A 13984-nucleotide genomic window follows, 5' to 3' on the forward strand; every position below is an offset into this window, starting at 1 on the left:
CAAGAGCCAGCCAAATGAAGCCTCCAAATCTGTTTAATATTTAATGCAAAAAGAGCACAGGGCATCCCAGGCTTGTTCTCAAGTATTGCCATCAGTCAAGTATCAAAACCACCAGAGGAAATCTAAGTGTAAACAACACCACAGGACAGCCTATCCCTAAATTACATGCAAAAATTGATGTGTCACTTCATTTTCTGCCCACATGCAGACATGCATCTGGTATTAGATGTGAAACCCATTGGGAAGTTCCTACTTGTGAAACATCACTGTAATCTAAGCACAGGAACAGTTTAAATAGAAATAATTCATTGCACAGACAGGATTCTGTTAAGCAATGATGCTCATGCCTCCTGACTTCTGTGACAATGTGTGTAAGTACAATCTTGTCACTTCTAGCTGTTAGAAAGCAGGAAAGTGCTGTCACACATACATTTCTGTTCTAATATTGATTGTGTCTATCATGTGCCCTTTCACAGCATTCCACTGTGAATGAGGGTATTCCTCATGACCAGCAGGTACAGTGGAAAGCCATTTGAAACATCCTCTCAGGCAGCAGGACCTTCTCAGAACAGACAGCACTCCTGGAGCAGACATCCTGTTCTGCACCTGCCCCTGGCAGCAGGTGTTCACACTGGGATCTGATAAATCAGAGAACGTTTGAGATATGATGCATGTTCTTCGTTGGACAATGGGATGAACAGCAGAATTCCTGTCTAAATTATGGCTTTAGCTATTCTGCATTGTGATATTACAGTTATCTGAATACAGCTGCTATGTAGTTTTCATTTTATAATCACTAGGACGAGTGTTTAGGATGCAGGGTGCTTCTTATCCACACTAGAAAAAGAAGGCTAAAGGAGAGGATAAAAGCTATGTTGCTGTATAGCCAAAAGTTTAAATAATTAGACCCAGGAACTACCCTACACAGATGCCATATGTCTCTTCTGTGATAGGACAACTTGCAAAGATTTGTGATGGCTTTAAGTTGGGTAACATTCATCACAGCCTTAGCTATCCCTCCTGCTACAATCCTCAACATAATTCCCTTCTACATCTTTCAGGGGAGTAAGTACACCAGTTCATAGGTGCATGGGAAAGTTAAATATTCAAAGAAATAATTACAAAACCAGGAAACAAATCTCTGTTCATCCTGTGGTTTGGGGGCAGCAACAGATAAAAGTGGGTTTGAAATAACTCACAGTGTCATTGTGTCTGGTTGGCATCTGATGCTGTCAGATTTGCTCCCTATGAAAAAAATACTGTGGTTATACCACAGTTAGAGGTTGTAAGTTTGTCAATGCATCTCAGTTTTGGTTTGCCACACTTCTGTTCTTCCTGCCAAACATAACTTCACTTAAAGGCTTTGTGATGTCAAAAATGGCAGGTGTTAGCTCACAAACTGCTCTTTTTGGTGACACAGCTTTGTATCTTGGTGGCTTACAGGTGTGCCTGAGCTGCACAAACTCACTCTGCAGCCAGCTGACAAGCTCAGGAGAGCAAATGCTGTGCTGTGCTGGCTGAGAGCACTTGCCAACACTCCCTTCTGCCAGCCCTTGTGCCGTGCAGGCACACAGTGCTGCCCACATCAAACACCTCCAACACCTTCAAACAGGGAAGAGGTGATGGGATTCTGGAAACCATGGGTCTTCTAGGCAGCCTGAAGTGAGTGAGTATCGTAATATGATCCCAATATTACCAGGTGGAACGTGCCTGGGCTCGTCTGGCCTTGCTGCTTGACCAGAGGCGGCAGCTGTGGTGTTTTCACCTCAGAGACACCTTTGGCTGGCTGGATGCTGCAGCTGGCACATGGAACAAGTCCAGGCAAGCAGGAATTCAGTTTTTACCTCTAATGGAAAGGTTTTAGGTGAGGTGAAGAGGAAAAGGAGATGGATTCTGCTGGAGGGTTAATCCAGGGTTTTATTCCATGGTCACAGATCTCCGAATCTTGGTAACAGCTCCAACAGAATCCCGACCGCTTGGTCCTGTGTCTTTTTAAACCCAGGGAAAGGGGAAGGGGAAGGGGTAGGTGTGCCACCAACCAGGTGGGAGGGGGGCAGTCTCAGGGGACAATGACACCTAGATGGGCTAATGATCCCAGGGCTGGGAAGCATCTTTGGAACTGCACCAACCAGACGACGCCCTTGCTGGAATGTTAAGATTGACGGACAGCACTTAGCAAGGGGGCAAGGGGGAGGGGAAGGGAGAGGTTGGCACAGCTGAGGGACTGGGAAAGGTGAAACAGGATATTGCTTCACACTGCAACAAGTGAGGGCTTGTAACACACCTTTGTACTCATTTATTTACTGCCCACTTTGCTACATTCAATGCCAGTATTTGCATCAACTGCTACTTCAGGGCTGGGGATCTTGGGGGATATTCCACACTGGGATAATTTTATTCTTGGATTATTTCTGGTCTAATTTTGAGGTGGTATTGTAAGACAAAACTCACCAATGAACATCCTGAGTCATATCTATACGATTTTACCCTTCTGCTCTGAACTCCTAGGCTTTTTTCGTAGACTAGCTTGAAAATGAGAACTCACTGTTGACATTACCACAAATATGTTATTAAAAAGAACAAAATAACCTTCTGGTTATTCAATAGTTCTGTGCTGAAGGGAAGCTCTGGCAAGTACTCTGTGAATTTGTACATTAAACTAACTTCAGAGCCTGTCTTAGAAACCACTTAATTTGCTCTGTGTTCAGAAATTAACAAAAAGTTCACACTGTTTGAATGGATTCCAACATCTAGTAGAGAAATCTAACCAAGCATCCCACATGCTCAAGTTGTGACCTACAAAACCCCTGTGGTTTTCTTTTTGGCTTTTTCCTGTTTGTTTTGTAGATCTGGAGGCTGGTTTAAACTGATAAACAATTAACTAATGGCTGCCCATTTCCTTATTCTTTCAGGCAGTCTGTGAACTGTGATGGATTTCCCACACTCATTAGGAACAAACCCCAGGAGAAATCCACTTTCCACCCCTTGTTCAGAGCACTGCTGCATTTCCCTCTTTCCCATATGTTGGGGTTTTCTCCCACCAGATGGTGACAGACCCACAGAACTAACACTGTTGGCCACAAGGAGGAAATGCCTGGAGACAGGCAGGTCTTACCTGTGCAGTGAAGAAAGCTGGAGTCAGGGATCCCGAAGGAAGCGCGGGGCTGTTGAGGGCAATGGAACCGATGTCAGTGCTGGAGAGAATCATAGGTGGGGCAGAGATTTCCAAGCCTTTGGGTTTTTTAGCCTTTGGGGGAAGAGATGGGGATTTGGCCTTGGAGCCTGAGGAGAGGTTCAGAGGCTCAAGGGAATCTGAGTCGTGGCAACTGGAGTCAAGGAAGAAGCTCTTGTGTTCTGTAGGGAGGGGTGAGGTGGGAGACAGAGATGGTGACCTGGAGGAGGATGATGATGGAGATGAAATGCTGGCACTGTTGGGTAGCATTAAGGAAGATATTTTAGCTGATACTGAAGAGTTGAGGAAAGCAGAGGCAGCTGCTGTTTCAGAAGTAGAAGGCAACGACACCATGGGCCTCGTAACTTGTTTGTCTGTTTTGTTTGTCACAAATCTGATAACAGTTCGGACTTCTTCAACTGGTGTGTTTCCTTCTGACTTCTCCAGTTTTTCTGTTTTGATGGTCTTGTAAGGGTCTGGCTGGTTCTGCAGAGAGTTGATAGTGAAAGAGGAGTAGAGGCCAGAGTGGATATATTCATTACGGCTTGTGCTTTTCAGTGCTGACAAGCTGTGCTTGTGCTGATCCCTGCTCTCCGGAGGCATCTTACAGTCGCTGTCCTGCAGCAAAAGGCTCTCTCTGCTGATTTCCACAGCATGGGGATCCATTTTTAAAATCTCAGGAAAGGAGACAAACTTGTATACAAACTTTTGTCCAATCACTTTCTTGATGATGTTCTGCAAATACAAAGAAGGTGCTAGAAAGATCAGTGTTTCAGAGGCGCCCAGTACTGCACACACAAGGGCAGGGGGCACTGCCCCCACATAAAGCTATGCAGGTCATTTTGTGGGGCCCCGAATGCTGATCACCCTTGGCTTATTCCAATACCTCTCTCTGCTCAGCCAGGGAGTCCACTCCTGGCTCCTCATGGCTTCCAACAAAACCACCATCACTTGGTGACAAAGACCTACTGGTGGCCTGTTTCACTTCTGCTTTCTCTGAAGCAGCTTGGGAATATTTTCTTTCCAGTAAAAGCAATTCTGCTGTCTTGTGGATTCAAGCCATGCCACCACTTACGTTCCACAATAAATCCAAACTTCATGCCACCTAAAACTGACACCAACACCTGAGGATGAAGTATTCTCAGAATGTTTGCAAGGGACAAAACCACCTCAGCCTCCTGGCCCCAGTTATTTACCCTCTGTTCCTTACCACATAAGGAAAGGATTGAGCTAAACTTACAGTGACTGTCTTTCTGTCAATGATCATGAACTTGTGTCTGTGAAAAATGCAACCCCTTGCATAGGCTGGAAAAGTACTTGTATCCTGCAATATCCCTTGCACCATCTCCAGGCTGGCATTAGGCTCAGCATGCTCACTGGTGCAGGCAGAAGGTTTTCATCAGTCTAAACCCACTATGGAAATTAATTATTGAAAAAGTCCCAAACCTCTCAAATGTTTGTAGAACCATTTAGTTTTTTCTTGAAGTGTTCCCTTTATGTAAAGAACTGATTCTTTTTAGACTTTTTATGAGCATCCTGTTTCTAGTCCTAGTGCTCCTCCTGCATACCCAGGTTGGCTGCCTGCTCTGACACAATTCCCAAGGGTATGTGAGCTCCTCCACAAAGGCACTTTGTGGCACAGGCCTGGCTGAGGGACTGGAACATTTACTACCCTAAGCCAAGTGCTGCAGAACAAAACAAGAAATATGTCCTGAGATTTCCGTGCTAATTTCTCTCTTCTTGAAACCCCTGGTGGAGAGTTTGTTAAGTTTTCTCTGAAAAACCCTTTCCAAGAGACTTCCCTTTAGTCCAGCACATCTGCTGCACCTCCAGCTGGTATTCTGCAGACATCTGCTCTGCTGTACATATGGGAATGTAAATATTTACAAATTTCCTAAAAATCTAATTGGTTTTTCATTCTACCACAGCTTCTGACACCAATAGTGGAAACATTTGTTAAGCTGACTGAAAATGAAACAGAAAATTAAGGAAAAGGAAAAGAGACATCATCTTTCTCTCTATATAGACAACAACTAGTAGTTCTGGGTGCTTGTACTGCCTGCACTACACCTTGCTCAGTCACAAAAGCAAGGATCATTTTGTGAAAGAAGAATCTGCACTTGAGGATCAGAACCTTTTCTGTCCTTCAGCTGAGCTATTTCACTCTGTAATTCATCTGTCTGAACGTCCTGGCATTTCATTCAGGCACCTTCTTGAATACAAAACTAACCCTACGAAAGAATGAATACAAAAGAACCCTGGGATGCAGCTTTGCATCACAGGTCAGGGGCTGTGGCACAAATAGAGGATGTTGTTTCCCAAGGCGATAACAGGGATCTGTAGCAAAGAGAAGAATTAAATTCAACAAGTTCAGACTAAAGGCACAAACTGCCCTCTTCCATGCTGAATTGTACATACATCTACCCACCTGGCAGATGCTGCAGTGTCTTTTTTTGCCCTCCAGAGGTTCAGGACAAATAGTTAGCCCACAGAATCGCAATCTGCATTGCTTTAATTCCCATGGCTTTGGGCTTGGATTTTTTTCTTCATTGCTAATTAGGTGCAACATTGGATGATTGCACTTTTTCTGCACTCTCAATATTGCCTTCTCTTTCCAAAGAGCAAAACCTCTAAACTACTCACATATGAAAAAAAAACCCATCCCAACTGGATTTTTGTTTCCTTTCTTTTATATATATATTTTTTAATATTTATATTTTAATTTCAAATAATGCCTCCCCTCTGCTCCTGGCAACTTTGAATTATTGCTAAATCAAGCACTAGCAACTGAGATTCTCCTTGAAAAATGTGACTCCCAGCAGAACAAGATTAAATGTATTTAAGGATTGCACTTTTACACTGATGCAGGCTTGAAACAGGGGAACATTGCTATAAAAAGCAACTGAACGGACTGGTGAGTTTATACTTCCTTTGTTATTATTAAATACAATTATATTTTAAGAACAATACAGTGCTGCTCCTCCAACTCTGTCAGCCCTGCAGCAAAGGCCCACTTAACGATGGCTGGAGATGAAAAGATTCAAGTGCAGATCCCTCAAGCACTTTGCAGGCTTCTCTTAAATGTGTAGCCTGAGGAAATCTCCACCGGCATGCAAGAGAAAATAAGGACACAAATTAATGAAGTGCCTCGGAAAGGCACTGACTTTTCCATATTCTTTTGACAAATAATTGAAGGTAAAAAGCAGCATATTTTTACCATCATCTCAGTGATCTGTCAGAATCATTCTGAGCTATGACAGTTCAAACCACAGAAGACAGTGACAGGCACCACAACAAGCAGTTTGAAAGGACAAAGAATTGTGCCTTCCTGCATCTGCAGGAACACTAGACCACTTGCTTGGTAGCAGGACAGTAAGTGTATGTGAACATTCAGCCCCATTTTATTGTTGTTCTTTGAATTTTCTAGGTAAATTCCCTCATGAACAGGCTTGCAATGAGTGCTAGTGGCTGCTGGCCAGGGCTGCAGGGAGCCAGGGTAGGACTGCTGGGCCAAGCAGCTGCTGCAGAGAAGAAATGCGCAACTGGGACAAGAGCGGGGGCTCCACTCCAACAGCTTAAAAAAAACCAAAACCTTATCAAGAGACAGCACTCTGACACTGAGAGAGATGGCAGGCAGTAAGGAATGCCCCTCTTCTGTTGGCTTCTTGAACACTTTACACTTCCCCTCCTCTGGCCCCAGAGTACAAAACAGTGACTACAGCAAACGTGCCCAGCCCACCCTGTGGAGAGGTGCTTGGAAAGCTGCAGTGCCTGCTGCCTGCTCCAGCACATCAGCCCTGCTAGGGAGCTCGTTCACACCCCAGCACTTCAGGAACTTGCTTTATGAGCCCTTCCAAAAGCAGCCTCACCGGAGAGCTCTGAATCATCAGCTGCAGGGATGGCTCTCTTCTGCCCCTGTCCTCCACAGAGCAGCTGGCTGAGCTGCTTCTCCCTGCAGCTTCAACTGGACTGTCCTGGGGAGGGGTTGTGTCAACTATGCACCACTGAAATCCATCATGTGTTTGGGTTTTATTTTTATCAGCTCTGACTCCTGCTCCATGTTTGAGCCATTTAGAGCAAGTGTGTAACTATACTACCAGGGTGACTGAAGCATTTTAGTGGCTTGGCCCAAACCTGTTAGCTAGAAAGTTTGCTGGCTGCAGGAGCCACTTGGGAGAATGATCTGGGACGTGGGATTCACTTCCTAGTCAAACTTCTGACTAATGAGGGATCTCAGGAGCAGGAAGACCATTTTTTCCTCTTTCCGGGAAGTGACCTATATAATCAGGATGCCCAAGACTCACAATTTATGTGAAACAGCAGAATGAACTTGTCTGTAGGTAATAGACATCCCTGGTCAGAAAAGAAGAAAGACCAGAGCTGTAGCTGCTGCTCCTACATCCCACTTGGATGTGTTGCAAGCTCCCTGGCTCTAAGAGTACTGAGGGGTGCAACACATGTAGGAACACAGGTTATGAATCCCTCCCAGAACTCTATCCAGGCTGCTTCCAGCTACTGGGAGCCTACCCAGACAGGGGGCTGCTCACACTCCAGTGTCTGAAGTACACTTGCTGGCAGGAGGTACCTGAGCAGGATGGTCTACTCTGGAAAATGGGAGTGTGTCCACATCAGCATGTGCAGGCAGGCAGACTCTGCTAGCATCACAGGTTATGCAGTAATGCTTTGTACACTGTGTGTGCAGAAGCCAGATTTTGTAACATTTTTGATGCAGGCACAGGTGCCACTACCCTGTGCACCTGTACTGACCTTTGGAAGATCAAGGCTCCCATTTAGCTGGATTTCAATCTTTCTTCACTCACCTCCAGCTGGAAGATAAAGCCTATTTCTCTGGCTAGCACCTATGACCAGGTTCTCTGCTCTCTATACTGCAGGTCACTGGACATCCCTTTCCTCTCACATCAAACATGAACTGTTTTATGTGTCTTTTTGAGGCAGGTGTTCTTGGGCTTTCTCCTCTACCCATGACCTCTTACTGAGCATCAAATTCTTTACTCCCATCTTTCTATATGGATAGCACTATATAACCATTTATGCCACTTCAGCCAAGCACTTTCTTGACTTCCACAAATCACTCTTGGATGAATCTCCTTCCAGTTTTCTGTAAAGGTACTTTCTAATGTCCCTTAAAGTATTTCCTTGTAACACCTCTGACCTGCACCACCACATAGTGTATAGCTGGTAGTCCAGGACAATCACACTGCTTTTGTTTCATTGTAGGATTTTATTTCCCCTGAGATGTCTTAGAGAAGACCTTCCCAAAAGTAAAGTAATACTTTTCATTATCCTGAAGTATATCCTCATTTATATCCTGAAGTTCAGAAAGCACGCAAGCAAGGGACCCTCACCCAAAACAATTCTTCCATGCTTCCACCCACACTTGGACATTAAAAATACAAACTAGTAACCAGGTTACAGGGTTTGACAAGGGTTATGGGAAGGGAGTGAATGCATTGGCACCTCTGAATCCTGAGAGCACCTGAGAAGCCCTGCACTGCAATGAGCACAAAGCAGCCCATATTAATTTAATACTATAAATCATGCTGCCAAGCCATCTAAACAAGTGGGCAGCCAATAAGTGAAACTAAAACTCACTGAATAGCAGACTGAATAGCACTCACTGAGTAAAGCCTTGGGCTACACACTGTTCAGAGAACATGCAAAAATATTGAATAGCTGCTCATCACAACAGTATGTGACTGTATAATTAAAGACGCAGCATAACTCATGCAAACATTAGGGTTATCCAGGGAACTGTGATTCTTTTATTTCCTAACTTCTGAGGACTTGATTTCCACATTCCACAACCTCTACATCTTATTGATGTCAGTATCAGCATGTAATTTCCTGGATTCACCCTCCTTCCCTCAGAAAAAAAACCTCATGGGAAAAATGACTAGCCTCTCTCTTGTGGTGTCATCGTGAAATATTCATAGGGACGTGCAGTAGTCTTGAAACCCCTGGTGACTTCCAAAAGATATGTGCCATTACAGCTACCATAAAAACAAAATAACTGGGTAACCTGAGGGAAAAAAATAAATTTATTAACCCTACTCTTATAGGTATTTTACTTCAAGCTGAAGTGCTCTGTGTGGGAATAGTGCTGAAGCATTTTCTTGCCTGAAAGCATTGCAAGAGATTTCTGACTGGCAAAAGTGTGTGACATGATGGACACAAGCTGTAGGTAGAGTGCAGGATGCCTTTCCTCAGTGCTATCTGTCATCTGTGCTGCTGCTCTGTTGAGGCAATAGGAGAAATGCATTAAATAAAATAAGAGGGTGGGGGGAAGAATTTGGGGAACAAATGAAACAGGAAATGGAGTCTTCAGATTATCTACAAACATTTAGCAACTATAACCATGGCAGCAAATTACAATCAAGACATGCCATACTCTACATTTCCTGGGGTGCTTTTTATGTGACTTTAACATAAATCTAGCCATCAGCCTCAACAGCATGTCATGCTTGCTTTCAAAGCCAGGCTAAGGAACTTGTCCTAATTGTGTTATTTTTCTCCAGTACTGGAATTAATTTACTTTTAAGTTCAGATGAATCAGATGATGAATTTTAACAAGCCACTGTTCCCCCCAAGCAAAAGGCAGAGCTCATAAACCCCCACTTATCCAGCAATCAGGTTTTATTTCTCCATGGTGAATAATTTCAAAGATAGACCATGAAACATTAGTTAGTTCAGTGTCAACTGTATGCAGTAGGAGCAGAGGGTAGTCCAAGAAAGGAAGGTCCAGCCCATGTGCTACCATAATTTCTAAAAAATCACTGACCCTTGTCTCAAACTCACATGCTGCCAGATCACTTAAGTTATAGGAAGAGAAATTCCTGTCAATAATTCCATGGTGCAAGTGAAGTCCAGAGTTCTGCCTCATCTTTTCTGCTGCCACTCCCCCATCTGCAGTTCAGTGTTTGTCACATTTGTTCAGTGTGCATCCCATTTGCCCCGGCACCCCCAGCTGCCAACACATCCATCATTGCACACAAGTAGGGAGGGGACAAGGATCTCAGAAGGCTCCTTAAAGCTACCTCAGAGTCTAGACTGCTTTTGGGCTTATCTCACAAATTGGTGAATGGTCTAAAGCAAAAGAGCATTACAGTCTGAGAGAGGCTTTTTCACCTCCCCAGTCCTTCCCCTTTTGTTCTTCAGGGGGGAAGGAAGAATGTCAAGCAGCCTTTCCTCCCTTTCTTGACTTCTTCCCTCCTGTGCTGTGCAGTATAGACTGAACTGAAGGCAGAGGAAGGGTTCAGGACTGAACCCACTGCTGAGCACACCCTGCCACTCCACAAGGATTCACTATCTGCTATCTTACACCATTCTCTCTCACACTTCAAATCCTGCAGCCAGGTGCTCTGTCCCTCTGCACTCTCCCAGTAATCCACCTTTCTCCACTGTCTCGGAACCTACACGTCACCAAACACTATACCCACAGAGTGAGAAGCTCCCACTGTTTCATTCTAAAGGAGTTACTCTTTCAATTTAAATAGGCGTAGCCATAGGCTTGGATTGGGGTTCAAACCCTGATTGCAGTACCTGGGGAAGAAAAAACTTATCCTTCTTTCCATCTAGGAGCTGTGACCTCCACTGGACCGCAGAACACCTGAAAAAATGGCCAAAATCCTTCTGCCACACTTAGAAAAAACTGTCAGGCAGAAGACCATCTCTACAAACAGCAAGCAGTTGCCTCAGCCAGAACCCTGATGAAGAAACTGTACAGCCACTCTGGTAGATGCTGCTTGAGCACAGACAAAACAGATGACAAAGGTGTGTGCGTGCTGGGGGCAGGGAACTGAGAACAGAACAGGGGTTAAAAAAAACAGGTTAAGGGATAAAAGAAGCAAGAGAGTCTCAGGTAAGGAGCCATTATATTCCATTACTTCAAAGAGAACAGAGAGATCTCAAAGCACAAGTGCTACAAATATCTTGTTCCTTGTTTTTGGGCAATATCTGTTCAGTCACTAACAGCATATTTGGGCTCTGCCTGGCTCTGCTCTTCATGCACCAGCAGGCACTCTGTCTCCATTGATCCCAGTCAAGTTTATAACCAGAGGGGCTGGAGTCATATAATGAAACAAGCTTCCCCATGCTGAGCAGAAGCCTTTTCAGCACTTAGTGAAGGGGATGCATCACATCAACTGCCCAGAACAGCCACTGTACTGTCCTCACCAAATCCTTTCATGCCTTCTCAGTCAGGCCACCTTTGAAACGTATTAAGTGGGAAAATCTGACTTCTAGTGGACAAAACACTAACATCCTTAAATCTGAAACTAATTTTTTTTTCAGGAGAGGGAGCCCCTGTGGGTCATGGGAAGTCTGATCATCCGATTGTTGTTCATTGTTAATTTGCAGTCAACATGTTTTTTGATCACTGTGTTAGATTGACTGCATAGCAATGTGCCCTGCAAGAACAGCACTCTAAGGTCAGTCCAGAAACAGTATCTACTTTCTTCTGCCTTGTGCAGGCAGCAAACATGCCCTAATTGTGCTGAACACTGGCATTACTCACTGTATAATTTAATCTCACCCTTTTTTCTGAAAATCAAGATGAAAACAGGCCAACAAGCACAGCTATGAAGTTCCCCTTTATAATATACAAAATCTATAACAGTCTTTTTTATTAATATTTAATCTTCAAGAATATAGGAAATAGTAAAACCTAGTAACTTGGAATTTTTATATCTTATTGAAAAATATCCATTTAAGGAGAACTAATCCTGAAAAGATTTAATATCGATTAGTAAAACCAATATAATATTCATCAAAAAAAGGGTGCGGAAACAGTTTGGAAATTCCTTTAATTTACTGGAGTCTAAAATTGAGAAACGTGAATATGCAAGATTTGTGTTCTACAATATCTGTATATTTGTATTCTACAATCTTTTCCTTCTAGGATCTTGACTAGCTAGAGGAACTTCTGAATAGCTTACTCGGAGAGGAGAAATATTAACTGGTAGCATTTCTATTTTCTTAGTGTGCATGAGAATAACAAAATTTACCTTGTCATAATAGTATCTGAGCGCCCGGCTCAGCTTGTCATAATTCATATTAGTTTTGTTTTTTCTGAGTCCCCACAGCTTAGCCACTTCTTCTGCCTTGAGTAGCTTGAATTCGCCATCATTAGACGTCCAGCAAATGAGGTGCTCGTGTTTCTGGTCTAGCAGCAACTGCAAAAGGAACTGCCACAGTGTGATTGCACTCTCCATACCTAGAAGGGACAAAGGAGAGCAACAGTGTAAAAAACATTTGGGAGCAGGTGTTGCACCCAACACTCATGTCAGTAATAAGCTCTATGCAGGAGTCATCCTACATAACTGAGAAAAGGAAGCTACCACATCATTCACAACCAAACATCCACAAGACCTACAGGTCTTCCACTGCTTTTCCAGTATTTTCCCCACTGCTGTTCTCTGAAGGGTCACATAAAATAGAGGAAGTATTTAGAAAAGCACTGCCCACAAAGTTCACATTATACAAGGTCACCACCAGTTGGTGACACCAGTCATTGTCAGCAATCACTCTTCAAAGGAACACATAAGGCAGGGAGAAAAGGACTTAACATGACTATCCACTATTTTATTATATTAAAAACCTGCTGTTTACAGCCAGGAGGAGTTTACTGGACTTGTTCAGATACATCACTGTGAAAAAGGGGAGGATGAGGGAAGACCAGAGCAATTGCCTTTGATTACAGGACCAGAAGCTACATCTCTTCCCCCTCCCACCACCAGACTGCCTTTGCCTATTTTGTTTTTTTCCAGGGCCTCAAATTACTCTTGCTGTTTCTGTTTGCCAATTCAAATAGCTCAAAAGACATTCTTGATTTTTTAGAAAAGCTGGAAGTTCAGTACACTTAAGCACAGTAAAGTAAGTGATGCTTACTCAGAGCCTCTCTTTAATGGGGATCTTTTCTTTCATTATCAAAGGTACAACTGAGAATTAGGAACATTTTTAACAGTGCCTGAGTCTCACATCTGAGGCTGGTTTAATTTTTTTTCTCTGCTAAAGATTGTTTGAATATATTTTTCCTCTGCTAACTGCCTGTGCTACTGAGCCCTCCCTAGAACAAACCTTTTGTTCAGGCACTACAATAAAAGGATAACTAAAGGCTGGCTACATTCCAACTCAGCACAGGCGTATACACAACTTAAAAATTGGGAGCATTATCACTGCTAACAACTTATCATTTTAATGAAGATGCAGCTAAAGTTGACCTTTTAAACTACAGAAATATTAAATGAGATTTTCACCCACTTTCAAAAACATTCCCAGCCTCATCATGTTATCATTGGATCAAATTTTTTTTTTTTTTTTTTTTTTGCCTCTTCTGATTCTTATCTTGGATATGGTATGTCACAGAGATTTATTGCTGTGGTATTAATTGACTATGGTGCTAATGGGGCTAGTTATTACCTGAGTTACCTGTGTGCATGAAACAATGGGTACTTTTGTCTTTATCTAGACAAGCTCAGGATTTTTAGCGCCCTCGTTCATTTTGTTTCCCAATGCAGTGTTGTTTGTGCCCTAGCAGATGACACGGACAGGATGCCAGGCTGGCGGGCTGCCGCTTCCCTGGATGTGCGTACCACAAGAGGGCACAAGACTTCCAGCTATCCCCGGCAGGGAACAGGAGAGCGGCGGGAACAGCTGCCTCTTCAGGTCTGCCCAGCAGGAGGGACATCACCGTGCATAAGGTTCATCAGTATAAAGAAAAATAAATTGCGCGAGCTAAGTTACGAGTGTAAAGAAAGTTAATGAGAACACCGTCAATAGTTTTGCGGAAAAACA

At 43.5% G+C, this 13984-nt stretch overlaps 1 protein-coding gene across 1 annotated transcript in view; it reads right to left on the reverse strand.

The window, feature by feature from the left end:
• ELK3 (ETS transcription factor ELK3) overlaps nt 1-13984 on the reverse strand; it is a 34653-nt gene that overhangs the window by 5070 nt on the left and 15599 nt on the right. Inside the window, exons 2-3 of the mRNA XM_066550191.1 lie at nt 12196-12404; nt 3116-3907 (exon numbers count right to left, since the gene is read on the reverse strand). Of these exons, the coding sequence (XP_066406288.1) occupies nt 3116-3907; nt 12196-12402 (999 nt within the window). The 5' untranslated portion in view covers nt 12403-12404. The remainder of the gene's footprint in view (nt 1-3115; nt 3908-12195; nt 12405-13984) is intronic.

Source organism: Molothrus aeneus, chromosome 5, assembly GCF_037042795.1.
Source record: "Molothrus aeneus isolate 106 chromosome 5, BPBGC_Maene_1.0, whole genome shotgun sequence".
NCBI lineage: Eukaryota > Metazoa > Chordata > Aves > Passeriformes > Icteridae > Molothrus > Molothrus aeneus.